Here is an 18,912-nt window from a genome sequence, read left to right on the forward strand (position 1 = left end):
TCTAGGGGACTGACTGGTCACCCCCGGAGTTGCCTTTAGAGGCGACAGGGGAGGGGACCAGATATGTGGAGGCGCCATGTGGTAGGGCCTACCCGATGAGTGACCCACCACCGCACACCGTCCGGGTACCCAATCCCGCCCCCAGAACCCGTTCCCCCCGGACCGCGATTTGCCCTCCTACCCCTGCCTCCCCCCTTCCCCCTCCTCCTCCATCCCAGGGGTTCAGCAGGACTGTGAGATGGATTAGCCAGCACGCATGCAGGGGTCACCTGGGGCCTACGGTGGAAAGTGCTGCCTTGGGCTGGAGTCAGACCTCGTCAAACAATGCGGAGAACCACAGCTCATTGTTTACTGAGTTGTCATCCTCCTCCATCCGCCAGAATTCCGGCCTCTTTCGCCTCCTGCACTCCTGGCTCCTCTGCCACCCCAAATATTGTGAGCCCCCAGTCCGGTCTGAACCTGGATCCTACCACCCTCGACACCGTCCTCGCTACGTCCTTCCAAAATTCCTCCAGCGCTGGGCATGCCCAGAACATATGGGTGTGATTTGCTGGGCTCCCTGAGCACCTAACACACCTGTCCTCACCCCCAAAGAACCGGCTCATCCTTGTCCCGGTCATGTGTGCCCTGTGCAGCACCTTAAACTGTATGAGGCTGAGCCTCGCGCACGAAGAGGAAGAATTCACCCTCCCTAGGTCATCTGCCCATGTCCCCAAGTCCCCCCCTATGCAGCCTCCACTGCCGCCAAATTTTGATGGCCGCCGCCACCACCGGGCTCGTGGTATACCTCCTTGGGGGGAGCAGCAGCGGCGCCGTTGCCAGCGCCCCCAGATTCGTACCCACACAGGACGCCGTCTCCAGCCTCTTCCATGCAGCCTCCTCCATCACCCACTTGCGCACCATTGTCGCATTGGCAGCCCAATAGTACCCACAGAGGTTGGGCAGCGCTAGCCCCCCCCTATCTCTACTCCGCTCCAGGAACACCCTTCTCCCCCTCGAGGTCCCTCGCGCCCACACAAACCCCATTATACTCCTGTTAACCCGCCTGAAAAAAGCCTTCGGGATAAACACGGGGAGGCACTGGAACAGAAACAAAAACCTTGGGAGCACCGTCATTTTGATTGACTGAACTCTACCCGCCAAGGACAGCGGCAACGCGTCCCACCTCTTGAACTCCTCCTCCATTTGCTCCACCAGCCTTGTAACGTTAAGCCTATGCAGTGCCCCCCAGCTCCTGGCCACCTGGACCCCCAAATATCTGAAGCTCCTCTCCGCCCTTTTTAGTGGGAGCTCGCCAATCCCCCTCTCCTGGTCCCCTAGCTGAACTACGAATAGCTCGCGCTTCCCCATATTGAGCTTGTATCCCGAAAAGTCCCCGAATTCCCTAAGGATCCTCATTACCTCTGGCATTCCTCCCACCGGGTCCGCCACATACAGCAGCAGGTCGTCCGCATAAAGCGACACCCTATGCTTAACCCTCTATGCTACACTACCCTACTACCCTCGCCCCCCCCCCCCCCCCCCCCCCCCCACGCCCAGAACATGTGGACATGGTTCGCTGGTCCGCCCGCAAATTTTACACACCTGTCCTCCCCACTAAAGAATCTAATCATCCGGGCCACTGTCATGTGGGCCCGGTGTACCACCTTGAATTGGATGAAGCTGAGCCTTGCGCATGTAGCGGTAGTATTGACTCTGCTCAACGCATCCGACCATAAGGCGTCCTCCATCTCGCCACCAAGCTCCTCCTCCCACTTAGTCTTGAGCTCCTCGGTCTGCGTCTCCTCCGCCCCCATTGGTTCTTTGTAGATGTCTGAGATGCTCCCCTCTCCCACCCATCCCCTAGACACTATCCTATCCTGGATCCCCCTTAGTGGCAGGAGTGGGAAGGATGATACCTGCCTGCGCAGAAAGTCCCGTACCTGTAAATATCTAAATTTGTTCCCTCTTGCCAACCCAAACCTCTCCTCCAGCGCCCTCAAGCTAGGGAAGCTCCCTTCCAGGAACAGGTCCCCCATCCTCTCAATTCCCACCCTTCGCCATACTCGAAACCCCCCATTCAGGCTCCCTGAGACAAACATATTGGGGACCAAACCGATGCTCCCACTGCTCCAATATACCTCCTCCACTGACCCCAGATCTTTAAGGCCGCCACCACCACGGGACTGGTGGAGTATCTCGCCGGACAAGTTCAATTTGTGTAACCGGCCCCAGTTGCGCGCCACTTGTATCCCTAGGTACCTAAAACTGTCCCCTACCAACCTAAACGGCAGCTCCCCCAGCCGACCCTCCTGACCTCTTCCCTGGTCTAAAAACATCTCGCTCTTTGTCATATTCAGTTTATACCCCAAAAACCGGCCAAATTCTCCCAACATCGCCATGATCTCACCCATCCCTGCCCGTGGATCTGCTTACATATAAGAGCAGGTCGTCCGTGTACAGTGAGACCCTATGTTCCACCCCCCCCACCCCGCACCCACGAACCAGCCCCTTCCAACCCCTTGAATCTCTCAGAGCAATTGCAACTGCTCTATAGCTAACGCAAACAGCAGTGGGGAGAGGGGGCATCCCTGTTTTGTCCCCCGGTGCAGTCTAAAATAGTCCGAGGTCGTCCTCTTCGTCCTTACACTAGCCTCGGAGCCTGGTACAACAGCCTAATCCAATTCATAAAGCCCCTACCGAACCCAAATCGCCCCAAAACCTCCCATAGATAGTCCCACTCCACCCGGTCGAACACCTTCTCCGCATCCATGGCCACCACTACCCATGTTGAGCAGCCTTCTTATATTGGCCACCAACTGCCTGCCCTTGACAAATCCTGTTTGATCCTCCATAATCACAAAAGGCACACAATCTTCAATCCTGGAGGCCAAAACTTTGGCCAGCAGCTTGGCGTCCACATTAAATAGTGAGATCGGCTTATATGACCCGCATAGCTCCGGGTTCTTGTCCCGCTTCAATATTAACAAAATAGTGGCCTGTGACATCGTCGGGGGCAGCACCCCTCTATCTCTCGCCTCATTGAAAACCTTGACCAGCAATGGCCCTAATATCACCGCGAAATTCTTGTAGAATTCCACTGGAAATCAGCTCCCCTCTCACCACTGCTTTCAGCGCCTCCCGCACCACCGCTGCTGAGGTTTCGCCTGTGTCGTTGACCTGCAGGTAGTTCTGCATGCACTTCCTCGCCCTCTCGCACCGCCTCGTCCGCCAACAAGCCCATGTCCAATCTCCATTGCGGGTGCTGGAAGCTCTCCTCACTAACCTGCAGTTCCACCCAATGTGGGGCATGATCTGAAATAGTGATGGCCGAGTACCCCGCGTCCACCCCCCCGCCAGCAAATCCCTGCTCAAAATAAAAAAATCAATCCGGGCGTAAACCTCATACACATGCAAATAAAAAGAAAACTCCTTCCCCGTCAGCTGCCTAAACCTCCATGGGTCCCCCCCCCCCCCCGCAATCTGCTGCATGAACCCTCTCAGTTCCTTTGCTGGCACCCTCCCCGTTTTCGAACACGACTGGGTCTATGACCATATTAATATCCCCTCCCATCACCAACTTGTGCGAGTCCAGATCAGGTATCTTCCCCAGTACCCTCTTTATGAATTCTACATTGTCCCAGTTTGGCGTGTACACGTTATCCAAGACTACCTTCCTCCCCTCCAGCTTACCGCTCACCATGACATAATGCCCCCCCCCCATCCAAGAGTATACTGCCCACCTGGAATTGCACCGGCTTATTGATTAAAATCGTCACCCCTCTAGTCTTGGTGTCCAGCCCCGAATGGAAGATCTGACTGACCCAACCCTTCCTTAGCCTAACTTGATCTGCTACTTTCAGGTGTATTTCCTGCAACATCACCACGTCCGCCTTCAGATCCCTCAGATGCGCGATCACACGTGCCCTCTTGACCGGCCCATTCAACCCTCAAACATTCCAGGTGATCAGCCTGGTTGGGGGGCACTGCGCTTCCCCTCCACCGATCAGCCATCCCCTTTCCTGGGCCCGCCCCCAGCCCATGCGCCACACCTCCATCGGCCCGCCTCCTGGCAGCCCCCACCCGACCTCCTCTCTGTCCCAAAACCTAAGTCCCTCCCTCATCAGCAGAGTAACTCCCCCCTCCCCCCCTAGCAACACCACCTTGTAACCTAACGTCTGCCATATATTGAACATATACACATCCCCCACTGTGCTTCCGTAGACTAGCTCACCCAGCTAGCCTGGTGACCCTCGCCTCCGGCGCCAAGAAGTCTCCCACCTATTGTTCTCTACTCCCCTCCCCCCGCCCATTGAAACCACTTCCTTCATCAAACCGAGACCGAACAATCTCCCAATTACCATAGGAGACAACCCAAAACGAAAACCCCACAAAGTACCCCCCCAATAGTGCAAATCAAAGTAATAAAAAGTAAAAAGCCCCCACCAGCCACCCCCACCAAAACACCGAAAACCCATAGAAACCGAATAACTTTACTTCCCCATCTTCACCCAAACCTAAAAGCAGAAGAAAAACGACAATCAAAACATATACATGTCACTCAGAAAAGTTACAACTTAAACCAAAAAGTTCTCAGTTCTGCGCCAGACCCTTCTTCTTGGCAAAGTCCATCGTGTCTTCGGGCAACTCGAAATAATGGTGCTGGGCCTCGTGCGTAACCCAAAGACGCGCGGGTAAAGCAGCCCAAATTTCACCTTCTTCTTAAACAGGATCTCCTTCACTTGCTTGAAGCCTGCCCTCCTTCTGGCCACCTCCACACTCAGGTCCTGATAGACCCGCAATATGCTATTGTCCCACTTGCAGCTCCTAATACGCTTGGCCCACTGGAGAACACACTCCTTGTCCAAAAATCTGTGGAACCGGACCACCATCGTCCTTGGGGGGTCCCCCAGCCGTGGCTTCCTCGCCATCGCCCTGTACGCCCTGTTCACCTCCAACGGTCGGGGAAAAGCCCCCTCCCCCAAAAGCTTCTGAAATATACCCGCCACAAACGCGCCGGCATCAGCCCCTTCAGGGAGATCGACAATTCTTAAGTTCTGCCGGTGAGATCTGTTCTTCAGATCTTCCACCTTCTACAGCAGCCTCTTTTGCTGATCCTTCAGCATCCCCACCTCTAGTTTGACCACCGTTTGGTACTCCTCCTGGTCCGCCATCGCTTTCTCCAACTTCTGCATCGTCCGATCCTGGGCATCCAGTCTGCACTCCAGCCGATCGATCGACTCCTTTATCGGGACTAGACAGTCCCGTTTCTGTCTGGCAAAGCCCTCTTGTCTGGCAAAATTGCATCAGCTCCTCCGTCGATGGCTGGGCTGTCGCAGCAGGGGTCCGAACATCAGCCATGTTGTCTTCAGCTGCCACCTCCACCCAGCCCTTGCTTAACTTTTTATTTCTTCCTTTTCGGTCCGTTACATGCACCATGTTTAGCACAGGGCTAAATCGCCAGCTTTGAAAGCAGACCAAGGCAGGCCAGCAGCACGGTTCAATTCCCATACCAGACTCCCCGAACAGGCGCCGGAATGTGGCGACTAGGGGCTTTTCACAGTAACTTCATTTGAAGCCTACTTGTCACAATAAGCAGTTTTCATTTCATTTCATTTCACTGTGTGGATCCAGAGCCTAATTATCTGCGCCTTCAAAGCCCCCTCAACGATTCCCCCTCGGACTGATCTGTTCCCTGTAAGAACACTATTCACAACATCCTATGCTGCTCTTGCTCATGTATTTGCTTTGTTTGGCCCCTTGTTTCGCACTGTAACCAATCACTGTTTGTCGATGTACCATTTGTCAATGTTCTGTTGATTATTCTTTTGTCTACTATGTGCGTACTGTGTACGTTCCCTCGGCCGCAAAAAAATACTTTTCACTGTACTTCGGTACATGTGACAATAAATTAAATCAAATCAAAAGTTTGCCCTTAACAAATCCATGCTGACTTTCCTGAATTAACCTGCATTCACCCAAATAAATACTAATTGTGTCCTGAATTATTGTTTCTAGAAGCCTCTGCACCACTAAAGTTAAACTGACTGGCCTGAGACTTATATTTACATCCTTTTTTTGAACATTTGCTTTTTGTGATTGTATAAACTGTGTCTGATCAATTCCAATTAGCTAGGATAGTTCTTTATAATACAATTGGAAGTAAATTTCCCTTAAGGGAACGCTTTCACCCTCTTATTTTGCCAAGACAAACTCATCTGATGATTTCTGTACACTTTATTTCCTTTTGGTATAAAAAGGCATTTTCCAAAGTTCATCATAAAATGAATATAAAAGAGGAGAGTTTAGCGGAGTATTTTTCTCAATGCACAACCTCACATCTTAGTTCTATGAAGATAGATAGCAATCTAGATAGTCCAAAGATGTGCAGGTTAGGTGGATTGGCCTTGCTAAATTGCCCTTAGTGTTCAAAAAGGTTAGGTGGTGTTACTGGGTTACGGGGATAGGGTAGAGGTGTGGGCTTAGTGCTCTTTCCAAGGGCTGGTGTGGGCTTGATGGACCGAATGGCCTCCTTCTGCACTGTAAACTCAATGAATAAAAGGCACTACTTTTTGTACCATATTGATTTTACTACCACTGGAATTCCTCATTTTCTGTAGCAATAATGGAGCTGTCTCACAGAGCCAGGGTCCCGGGTTCAATTCTGGCCTCAGCCGACTGTCTGTGTGGAGTTTGCATATTTTTACGTGTCTGATTGGGTTTCCTCCCATAGTCCAAAAGTGTGCAGGTTAGTTGGCCTGGCCATGATAAATTACCCCTTTAGTGTCCAGGGATGTGCAGGTTAGGTCAAGGGTTATTGGGATAAGGGGCCGGGAAGGAGTGGTCTGTCAGAGGGTTGGTGCAGACTCAATGGGCCAAATGGCCTCCTTCTGCACTGTAGGGATTCTAAGATTCTATGAAAAGAAACTACTGTCTCGATTTACTTTGCAGACAGGATGCTTTCATCCACCAGACAACTTTGGCCGAGTTCCTCAAATGGTCCAAAGGCCCATTCAGGTGGTGGAGCTGCTCTAAGACACACAACACCCATTCCTAGTATGTAAGAGGTAGAAAAGGGAAGGGGACCCTGCTCTGTTAAGTCTGCCTGGGCTGCTAGTAACTCGGAATGGTTTCTCCAAAAATCAGATTTAGGCTGGGTTTGGTCGGCGACTTTAAGCCACTATGACTTACAGAATGGAACATCATTTCTGCGAATCACATGCATTGTAAAGTTCGTCCAGTCAATTTTTTTAAAAGGCAATTTTTCTTTTTGCTAAAATCAAATTCACAGGAGGAATTTCACCCACAAGTTTATTTGTCAGACTCGTAACTGGAAAGCCCTATTTCATTAAATATAAGCCTTTAATCTGAATATTCTTCAAGTCCTGCTGGGTTTTTCCTGACCTTACACCAAAGTTTAAGACAGCAATCGAAAGAGACCACACAAAAAAATCTACTCCAAAGTTTTTAGCGAAAGCTACTTGTCACAAAATGAGCAGAAACTTCACAGAGCATACCAGTCAGTGGAAGCGATGAAGAATTCCCAGTGATGGCAGGTTTAGCCAATCCACCATTGGTTGGGGTATGAGTCAAAGCAGGGTCTTTCCAACCAAAGACAGAAGGGAAAGTGCCAGCGGGCGCAAACATTCCAGAATTGAAATTGTTGCCGTCTGTTTTGGTAGAGTATCCAAAGAGGAAAGGAAAGAGCTGAAATGGTTTGCTGGAGAATGCTGTTGTTGTCATGTCTGACTTGGTTGATGCATGGACATCATGCATAGGTCGTACTGCAGAATTGCTTGCCGCGTAGATAAGAGGTGGGTCAGAAACACACGGTAAAGAAATGGAGGCCATTGATTCTTGGATTCTGCAAACTTTCTTTGCTGCAGGTTCATCTGCACATAGATGGGAAAATTCATATTATTTGAGGAAATTCATCATATGCAAACAGAAGATTATTATTTTAGCATCCAGGTTCAGCAACAGTTTCATCGGGCTTGTCAAAAATGACAAAATAAGAGAGGGTGGTGAAGTTGTAAACTTAGATTCAAATTGTTTTACAATGTTACCACAGCTTCAATCTGATCAGTCAATTATTACACAACTCATTTTCTCTTCTGGGAGCTTGTATCAAAAAATTATTTAATCAAGAAATTTTGATTTGATTTCCAACTGGTCCACGTCCTTCTTTACAAAGGTGCCAATTTCTTTTGAATAAATTAGCTAACACCAAATTTATATACATAAAAGGAACTTACTTTAGAAAGAACCTCAGAGACTTAAACACTTAAAAAAATGAATGGAAATTATTGACAAGCACTCTCATTGCATAATGGAGCCTACTGGATAATCTACTGGAGCTCTACTTGTATAATCTGCAATAGAAAACACACACTTTCTGATCTGAAATAAAAGCAGAAAACACTGGATAAACTATTCTGGTCTGGCTGCATCTGTGGAGCTAACAGCCAGGATTCTCCGATCTGAGTTTGCCCGCCACTACTGCCAGCGAGAACGGAGAATTTGGCGCTCAGCAAAAACTCAATTCACTACAGAGAATCCTGCCGGCATGAATGAACAGAGAATTCCTGCCAACATTTCGAGTCCAAATGGCCTTTCAGCAAAAACCTATGCCCCGTTTCTGATCTGTCTTAATTCAATGTGCAGCATGTGAACATAGGAACATAGGACTTACGAGCAGAAGTAGGCAATTCGAGGCTGCTCCGCCATTCAATCAGATCATGGCTGATCTCTTCTTGGTCTTAAATTCACCTCCCTTGCTGTTCCCAAACCCTTTAACCATTTGTTAAAGGGTTTAACCCTCAGAAATATGAGTGGGGTTCTCTGACCCCCTGCCGGGTCGGAGGATCGCCGTGGGGCAGCATGAATCCCACCCCCGTCGGCGGCCGAATTCTCCGGCACCGGGGTTTTGGCGGGGGTGGGAATCGCTCCGCGCCAGTCGGCGGCCGCTGGCAGCTATTCTCCAGCCCACGATGGGCCAAGTGGCTGCCTATTTTCGGTGGGTCACGCCAGCGTATGTTACAACAGGTATTTACCGGTGAGACCTGGCTCCGCGGGCGGCCTCCGGGGTCCTTGGGGGGGGGGGCTGCGGGGGGATCTGGCCCCGGGGGTGTCCCTAATGGTGGCCTGGTGATTGGAGGGCACCATAGATGAACCCGCCCTGCGCATGCGCTGGGATGACGCCAGCACATGCTGCCACTCCTGCGCATGCGCCAACTCGCGCCGGCCAGCGCCGGTTGGCATGGCGCCAAGCCCCTTCCGTGCTGACCGGCGCGCCGCAAACCACTCCGGGGCCGGCCTAGCCCCTGAAGGTGTGGAGGATTCTGCACCTTTGGGGCGGCCCGACGCCGGAGTGCTTCACGCCACTCCATTGAGCCGGAGTTGTCATCCCGCCGGTTTCCGAAGAATCCCGCCCTATATCTATCTCCCTCCTGAAACCATTGAATGATTCGGCTCCACCGCACGATGGGGCAGCAAGTTCCACAAATTCACTACCCTCTGCGAGTAGTGGTGCCTCCTCACCTGTGACCTCTCGTTCTAGATTGCCCACAAGGGGGAACATTTGGTCTACGTTTACTTTATCAATCCCTTTTAGTATTTTATACACCTCGATCAGATTCCCTCTCATCCTTCTAAACTCCAGTGGAAGGCGAATAACAAAAGCTAAATGGAATTATTGAGAGGCAATGCATCAAAACAGTGAGAGAATTTAATTCCTGGATCTATTCTCACACAAACTCTCTGTGCTTCCAGGTTTAATTTGGGGCTTGAGCCATAGTTGAGGTGAATGTCATAATTGGTTAAAGTGTAGTATCAGTGTTCTCCGAAGATGGGAGGTGGAACCGGTGCCAGGGGGCTGGTGCCAACTCACCCATGAACCCTGGTGGAGGTCGTTGATCGTCTTGCAGCACTGGGTGGCGGTCATCCTGGTCACACTTCCTGCGTTGACAGCTGCTGCCACCACATCCCAGGCGGCACCGACTCGCAACTCCCCTTGTGGGAACAGGGTATCCCTCCCAGACTTGACCACGTCCATGAGCCTGGCCAGATCGGCATCACTGAATCGTGGAGCTGGTCTGTGCGGTGGCATGCCTGCGTGCTATCTGGGGCTTGCTCTGCGGCATCGGTTTAACTGCTGATCCTCCTCGTTAGTGAGGAGCTGCCAGGCGCGGTCCCGGTGAATCAGCTAGTGGAACAGTCAGTTGGGGTGCAAAGCCCGGGGGCATCATTAAGTGCCCTAATTAACATCAGGGGCAAAATTCTCCGGTATTGGCGCGATGTCCGCCGACAAAAACGGCGCAAATCAGTTGGGCATCGCGCCGCCCCAAAGGTGCGGAATCCTCCGCATCTTGGGGGGGCCGAGCCCTAACCTTGAAGGGCTAGGCCCGCGCCGGACTGATTTCTGCCCCGCCAGCTGGCGGAAGTGCCAGTTAGCGGCCGCTCACGGCATCCCCGCGCATGCGCTGTGGCGGGAGTCTCTTCCGCCTCCGCCATGGTGGAGACCGCGGCGAAGGCGGAAGGGAGTGCCCCCACGGCACAGGCTCGCGCGCGGATCGGTGGGCCCCGATCGCGGGCCAGGCCACCGTGGGGGCACCCCCCGGGGCCAGATCGCCCCGCACCCCCCCAAGACCCCGGAGTCCGCCCGCGCTGCCTTGTCCCGCCAGTAAGGTAGGTGGTTTAATCCACGCCGGCGGGACAGGCATACTAGCAGCAGGACTTCGGCCCATTCGGGCCGGAGAATCGTGGGGGGGGGGGAGGGGCCCGCCAACCGACACGGCGCGATTCCCGCCCCCGCCGAATCTCCGGTGCCAGAGAATTCGGCAACCGGCGGGGGAGGGATTCACGCCAGCCCCCGGCGATTCTCCGACCCGGCGGGGGGTCGGAGAATCTCGCCCCAGATACCGGTGACAGCATTGCCGGTTCAGGCATCAGGAAACACCCGGCAAATCCCTCTCGCTAATGAATTCAGTTAGATCAAGCCCTATACATTATTTCTAATGTTTACCAATGCAAATATAAATCCCTTAAAACCAAGTTTGTTTTCCTAACATTATCAGTTTCCCAATATTTGCAATTTTCTGAGGCACTTGCTTCCCTGAAGCAAACACCTCCACCATCTCTCACTCAGGAGAACATTGATAATGGGGGCAAGCATAGTGTAAACAGGGTAGCAAGTAGTCTGCCCCCATTTAACCTCCCTGCGAGCCCCATTTTGTTCAGCAAAAGGTGGCGGCAGATGTTAACATTTAGAGAGAGTAATGAGTAACATCTGATGGCAGAATTGCTGTTAAGCATTTATAACCTATCATCCAAAGCAGAACTGCAATATTTCAACAGATTTCTCAACACCATGATGGCAGCTGGTAGCATTTACTAAATTTGGTCAACAAAACTGTTTTTAAGGTTTAAGCGTGGCAGAGACACAAGCTCTGAAATAGAATTAACAGAAGTCCCAGTGGGCGGGTGCTTGCTTGTTATCTTGAAAAATGGTTTGGCAACTCAAAATGTCACCATAGCTTCTCCTCTTTCAGTGCCCCAGTTGGCCAACAATCGCACTTAAAGGGGAACCGCTAAGTTATTGTTGAATGGAAAAGTCTTACAAAAATGACAAAATAAATTAATAATCAGCATCAATATAAATCAAGCTGAGCCATGAAATAGAATTTCACTCACCTGGATCAATGTCTTCTTTGTTGACATCCTGTGTCAGCGTTGGCTTTGCAGGAGGTGAGGTCGCATAAAACATATTTTCATTAGCTTTAGTTCCAGTGGACACAGATGACAACAAAGCAGCAGTGCTTATTTCAGTGGGTTGGAGAATGGTTGCACACTCTGTGCCAGTTGGAAGAAATTCCATTGTCATTCTCTCTTCAGGACTAGTGGGTAAAGGACCAGCTGAAGAATACACTTGTGGGACGGAGCAAATTAAATCAATCATGTGAGAAGAGGAGGAGATCGCCAATGACGCACACACCTCAGTTCCAGACGGAATCTGAGGGGCTGTTACTCTATCAATTTCCACCCTGCATGGGTTCATACTTCTTCTGTCAGCGCTCATTTCTGTAACAAAGCCAGAAATTCAGGTTTATTCAGAAAGGTGACAATCATTTTCAAATACTCGACCACTAATGTAAGGCAATCACAATCTTAACATTCCATCTACGTTCAGATTTTTGATTCACTATGCAAAGGTCTGGCTTTCAATCAGATTAGTCCAGATCTAGGAGCTGGATTCCATAGAATCCCTGCAGTGCAGAATGAGGCCATTTGGCTCATCGAGTCTGCAGTGCCCCTTTGAAAGAAGACCCTACCCGACTCCCCCGCCCTATCCCCGTAACATCGTAACCCCCCATCACTGGACACTAGGGGGCTATTTTTTTTTCATGGCCAATCCACCTGACCTGCGCATCTTTGGACTGTGGGAGGAAACCGGAGCACCCGGAGGAAACGCACGCAGCCACTGAGAGAAAGTGCAAACTCCAAAGACAGTCACCCAAGGCTGGAATTAAACCCAGGTCCCTGGCGCTGTGAGGCAGAAGTGTTAACCTATGAGCCACCGTGCCACCCTTCCATGGCCCCTCCTGGTTGAATTCCCTGACTTAATCTCTAACTATGACTCTGCCTTGATTTTTTGTACTCAAATATTTTACTTCAGTGACTCCATCCTGCCTCATTTGTTGAAATGTTCTGATTAAGTGAGTGTCTTCCGTCCCCTTCCAGAAATGTGCTCTTTTGGTGGCTGGAATCTCCCCCAAAAAGGCAGAGTTGGCTGAGGTGAGAATACCAGTGTGAAGCTCGCAGGCTGCACAGTCGGAATTTCTCACCATATTGAACAGCTCTCTGCAGTTTCAAAGGGGAAACAAAGTTCACACAGCTGGAGGGGCAGGGATTAAGAATGCTGGCAACACCAGGAATCCCATGATCGAGGCATTATTTCTAAAGGGCGCCCCGATCTCCCATTTCAATAAAATTCCTCCCCTGCCACGCACACCCAGACGCCAGGGGCAGTGTCAGGGCACAGTGCCAGAGCGCAAGGGGGCAATGCCCAGACATTTCCCTCACCACCTGTGCACCTCCAGCATGGTCATCTCGACTGGTTTTCATTTTTGATGATGTAATTGTCCAATATGCTACACCGGCTGGGTGGGAAGTTCAGATGAGAGTGGAAGTAGCGGCGTCAAGCTGGCAAATTGAATGTTAATCTGTGCAAATAAGGTTGATGCCCTTTCTGGGAGTGAACCTGGTTATGTGACCAGCAGGGGACAGGGAAGATCTCATTCTGAGATCTCGCCGGCGCAAATCCCGCTTTGGCCTCTTGTGAGATTTAGCGGCCATTGTAGGATTTGTGCCCACAGTCACAGGATTGTTGGATTGTGGCCAGCGATCCCAACTCTCTCACCCTTGACAGAAATTTGCTCCAACTTTTGCAGTTTCATATTCCTCTGCTTCACCTGAAATATTTTGATTTCAATGATTCCACTGCCAATTGCCTTTCTAATTATTCCCTTCAGTGAGAAGATTTGTCAGCGGATCCCAGGGGATTCACTTAATCAACATTTTGCCACAAAATGTAATAAGACGTGTCCCAGAGCACTGTTCTCCCATTTTATTTAACTGTGAAGCACCAATTGGCTCAGCAGAATAAATATTGTGCTATTTAATTTAAATTTATTTAAGACACACTTAACAACTTTGTGTAGAACACCAGAAGGGATGAAATTCCTTTCCAAGGCGGACTATCAATGATACACACAATGCTGCAGTGCGGGACTCTGGCCAATGGGGAGGGCCCATACTGAGAGGTGACTGTGGAAACAACATGCGAGCACCAATCAGAGCCTGGACGCTCTGAATTTGCAGGACATCGTGCTCTGAGTGATGGACCCCCCTTTAGAACGGGAAAACAGTTTGCCAGATGTTGGGAAGTGGCTGAGACTTGGAGCAGTTCAGACACAGATTTCCTGAATCAGTGTGAAGTTTCGGAACTTTCATTGAAGAAAGGTGCAAAGAAGTAGCCAGGCTGCTAAATTCAGCCCAGTGGACAGCCTGGGGCAAGTAAGCTCGCTGACCTAACATCTGGGTGCGAGACTGCAAAGCAAGGAGGAGACACTGGCCAAGAGCCGTCGAGGGGAGCAGTGAGGTGACTCTCGACCTCCAGGCCAGGCTGAGGAGGGGGGGAGGGAGGGCAGGCAAACAAAGCATAGAGGCCTAGACAGCAGCAGCAGTCACCAGGAGCATGTGGCTGTTGAGGCTTAAGGCCCGGCCACCCGGGTGAGAGCCGAGAGGTGAGAAGAGCAACAGTTGGGAGAAATGTGATGGTCAGGTAAGTGCCTGCGTCATGGTTTTCGGGAAATCGGGGAGCAGCATCCACTGGGAGCAGGGCGACTCAACCAGAATCAAAGACCAGCCAGGGTGAGAACATAGAACATAGAACATTACGGCGCAGTACAGGCCTGAGTGAGAGGGTTGGGTAGCAACCAACATCCTGTTGTTTTCACATGTTCAATTTATTGCCTTTTTGGGGTCATTTTGTCTCTCTGATCGATGCCGGATTCTTCTATGATACTCTTGACCATCGCCATCTCACCTTTCACAAACATTTCTGCAGTTACTCTGGTGGGATTTTTCCAGTGAACTCACACCAATTCTTTTCACAATTTCTGAAGACTACCGACTCTCGCATAAGCTTTGTTCAATTCGTCACTGTTTTTGAGCAGCTAAGACAATCAACTGCTTTTGCTTAAGGAGGGTTCACTCGACAGAAGATTCTAAAGCTTCATATTCATTGAAATCAGGATAGATTAGTGTGGTAAACCACTGTTACACCTGTATTAGGGGATGTTAGGTAGGACCTGTACTACAGGTTCGCCGGTAGCCCCTGCCTGCTAGCTCCGCCCAGTAGGAGGAGTATAAATATGCGTGTCCTCTATTCAGCAGCCATTTCGCCAGCTACTGTGGGAGGCCACACATCTCAGAGCAATGAAGCCACAGTTGTATCCAACCTGAGTCTTTGTATAATTGATCGTGCATCAATTGGTCAAGATGAAGAGATGTTATGGAAGTCAAAAAAAGTAGAAGGCGAAGCAGCAAGATGAAGCTGGGCAAAAAGACAGTTTGGCACTTTGCTTTAAAAGGTTTGCAGTATTGAGCAGTGCCCAAACTGCACATTCAACCTAAACAATATCCAAATAAGTTTTGAAAAATACATTTTTTTACGGGATGTGGGCTTCGCTGGCTAGGTCAGCATTTATTGCCCATCCATAATTGCCCTTGAGAAGGTGATGGTGGGCTGCTTTCTTGAACGACTGCAGTCCATGTGGTGTAGGTACACCCACATTGCTATTGGGGAGGGAGTGCCAGGATTTTGAACAGCAATGTGAAGGAACGCCGATATATTTCAAAGTCAGGATGGTGAGTGACATGGAGGGGAACCTCCTGGTGGTGGGGTTCCCATGTATCTGTTGCTCTTGTCTTTCTAGATGGTACTGGTTGTGGGATTGTAAGGTGCTGTCTAAGGAACCTTGACGAGTTACTGCAGTGCATCTTATAGATGGTACACATTGCTGCTACTGTGCGTTGGTGGTGGAGAGAGTAAATGCTTGTGGAAGGGGTGCCACGCAAATGGGCTGCTTTGTCCTGGATGGTGTTGAGCTTCTTGAGTGTTGTTGGAGCTACACTCATCGAGCAAATGGAGAGTATTCCATTACACTCCTGACTTGTGTCTTGTAGGTGGACGACAGGCTGTGGGGAACCAGGAGACGAGTTACTCACTGCAGGATTCCTAGCCTCTGACCTGTTCTTGTAGCCACAGTATTAATGTGTCTAGTCCAGTTCAGTTTCTGGTCAATGGTAACCCCCAGGATGTTGATTGTGGGGGATTCAGCGATGGTAATGCCATTGAATGTCAAGGGGCGATTGTTTGATTCTCTCTTATTGGAGATGGTCATTGTCTGGCACTTGTGTGACGCAAATGTTACTTTGCACTTTTCAGCCCAAGCCTGAATATTGTCCAGGTCTTGCTGCATTTGGACATGGACTGCTTCATTATCTGAGGAGTCGCGAATGGTGATGAACATACCGTGAACATCCCCACTTCTGACCTTATGTTGGAATGAAGGTCATTGTTGAAGCAGCTGAAGATGGTTGGGCCTAGGACACTATCCTGAGGAACTCCTGCAGTGATGTCGCATGACTGAGATGATTGACCTTCAACCACCACGACCATCTTCCTTTGTGCCAGGTATGACTCCAATCAGTGGAGAGTCTCCCCCTCTGATTCCCTTTGTCTCCAGTTTAGCTTGGGCTCCTTGATGCCATAATCAGGCAAATGCTGCCTTGATGTCAAAGGCAGTCACTCTCGTCTCACCTCTGGCATTCAGCTATTTTGTCCATGTTTGAACCAAGGCTGTAACGATGTCAAGAGCTGAGTGACACTGATGGAACCCAAACTAAGGATCCGTGAGCAGGTTATTGCCGAGTAAGCGCCGCTTGATAGCACTGTTGATGACTCTTTCCATCACTTTGCTGATGATGAAGAGTATACTGAAAGGGCGGTAATTGGCTAAGTTGGATTTATCCTCTTTCTTGAGTAAAGGACACACCTGGGCAATGTTCCACATTGCCAGGTAGATGCCAGTGTTGTAGCTGTACTGGAACAGCTTGGCTAAGGGTGCGGCAAGTTCTGGAGCACAAGTCTTCAGTACTATTGATAGAATATTATCAGGACCCACAGCCTTTGCAGTATCCAGTGCCTTCAGCTGTTTCTTGATATCACATGGGGTGAATCGTTTTGGCTGAAGACTGACATCTGTGATGCTGGGGACCTCCGGAGGAGACTGAGATGGATCATCCCCTCGCCACATCTTGCTGAAGATTATTGCGAATGCCTCAGCCTTGCCGTTTGCACATATATGCTGGGCTCCTCCATAATTGAGAATGGGGATATTTGTGGAGCCTCCTCCTTTAGTGAGTTAATAGTCCACCACCATTCACGACTGATGTGGCAGGACTGCAAAGCTTAAATCTGATGCATTGTTGTGGAATCACTTTGCTCTGTCTATTACTTGCTGCTTATGCTGTTTGGCACACAAGTAGACCTGTGTTGTAGTTTCACCGGATTGACACCTCATTTTTCGGTATGCCTGGTGTTGCTCCTGGCACTCTCTCCTGCACTCTTCCTTGAACCAGTGTTGATCCCCGGGCTTTGTGGTAATGGTAGAGTGGGTGATATGCCAGGCCATGAGGTTACATGTGGTTGAATACAATTCTGCTGCTGCTGATGGCCCACAGCGCCTCATGGATACCTAGTCTTGAGTTGCTAGATCTGTTAAAAGCCTATCCCATTTAGCACAGTGCTAGTGCCACACAACATGATGGAGGGTAACCTCAATGTGAAGACAGGACTTTGTCTCCACAAGGACTGTGTGGTGGTTACTTCTACCAATACTGCCATGGACAGATGAATTTTCAGCAGGCAGATTGGTGAGGATGAGATCAAGCATGTTTTTCCCTCTTGTTGGTTCCCTCACCATCAATCTAGCAGCTATGTCCTTTAGGACCTGTCTACCTCGGTCTGTGGTGGTACCAACGAGCCACTCTTGGTGATGGACATTGAAGTCCCCACCCAGAGCATATTCTGCACCGTTGCCACCCTCAGTATTTCCTCCAAGCAGAGTTCAACATGGAGGAGTACTGATTCATCAGCTGATTGTGACAGGTACGTGGTGATCAGCAGGAGGTTTCCTTGCCCATGTTTAACCTGAAGCCATGAGACTTCATGGGGTTCACAGTCGATGTTGAAGAGTCCCAGGGCAACTCCGTCCTGACTGTATACCACTGTGCCGCCACCTCTGCTGGGTCTGTCCTGCCGGTGAGACAGGACATACCCAGGAATGGTGACAGTGGTGTCTGGGATATTGTCTTTAAGGTATGATTCTGTGAGTATGACTATGTCAGGCTGTTGCTTAACTAGTCTGCGACAGCTCTCCCAACTTTGGCACAAGCCCCCAGATGTTAGTAAGGAGGACTTTTCAGGGTCAACAAGGCTGGGTTTGCCGTTGTCATTTCCGGTGCCTGGTTCATTGCTGGGTGGTCTGTCCGATTTCATTCCTTTTTTGTGTTTTCGTAGTGGTTGAATACAACTGAGTGGCTTTCTGGGCCATCCCAGAGGGCATTTAAGAGTCAACCACATTGCTGTGGGTCTGGAGTCACATGTAGGCCAGACCAGGTAAGGATGACAGATTTCCTTCCCTAAAGGACGTTAGTGAATGAGATGGGTCATGTTGTCCTGCACATTTAGCACTGGACACTGGCTCAACGAGTTACCCCCCTATAGGCGCAGTGCCCAGAGAGGCGTGTACTTCCTGCAGCATTGGAAATTCCACTATCCTGGCAAAACCACATACCCAATCTCTCTCTTTTTAGAAGGAAGACAATGAATTCCTCTCTTCTGGTGGACAGGGTCTTGGTGACCTCCTGGATCAGTGCTAAATGGTGATCTGAGAAATGATGGTAATGTTGGCTGGTGATTGTTGTCCAGCCAGGAAGGATTTGCTAATATAAAAATTGAGGGCCCATGGAGACCTAGATGGCCATGCCACCCTTGCCTGTTGTGAGCTGCAGGTCTGGCCCGAGGATGTGACACAGTTCTGTGACCAGCTCCGTGTGATGTACAGCTACCGCAAACACTGCTCCTGGCTAAGGAGCAGGTAAGAGAAATGCTCTGTGTAAATAGGAATTCCTGCTGGGAACAGTTGTTCCTCTCTGTTGCCTCTACACAGGCTTCTTTTTTCTACAGGAAACAATCCCAGATTCTTCTATTGCTTTGCACAGCTCTCTTTTTATGAGACAAAGTTCTTTTTGGCAGCATACGAGTGATCTGACCAACTTTCAAATTCTCCTCGAAAACTTCCTTTA

General features: G+C 50.1%; 1 protein-coding gene across 2 annotated transcripts in view; it reads right to left on the reverse strand.

The window, feature by feature from the left end:
- Positions 1-18,912, reverse strand: part of LOC140411655 (uncharacterized) — a 126,256-nt gene that overhangs the window by 26,456 nt on the left and 80,888 nt on the right. For both annotated transcript variants that reach the window (XM_072500687.1, XM_072500686.1), the window contains 2 exons: positions 11,671-12,057; positions 7,497-7,871 (listed from right to left, as the gene is read on the reverse strand). In XM_072500687.1, the coding sequence (XP_072356788.1) occupies positions 7,497-7,871; positions 11,671-12,057 (762 nt within the window). The remainder of the gene's footprint in view (positions 1-7,496; positions 7,872-11,670; positions 12,058-18,912) is intronic.

Source organism: Scyliorhinus torazame, chromosome 4 (assembly GCF_047496885.1).
Source record: "Scyliorhinus torazame isolate Kashiwa2021f chromosome 4, sScyTor2.1, whole genome shotgun sequence".
NCBI classification, from domain to species: Eukaryota; Metazoa; Chordata; class Chondrichthyes; order Carcharhiniformes; family Scyliorhinidae; genus Scyliorhinus; species Scyliorhinus torazame.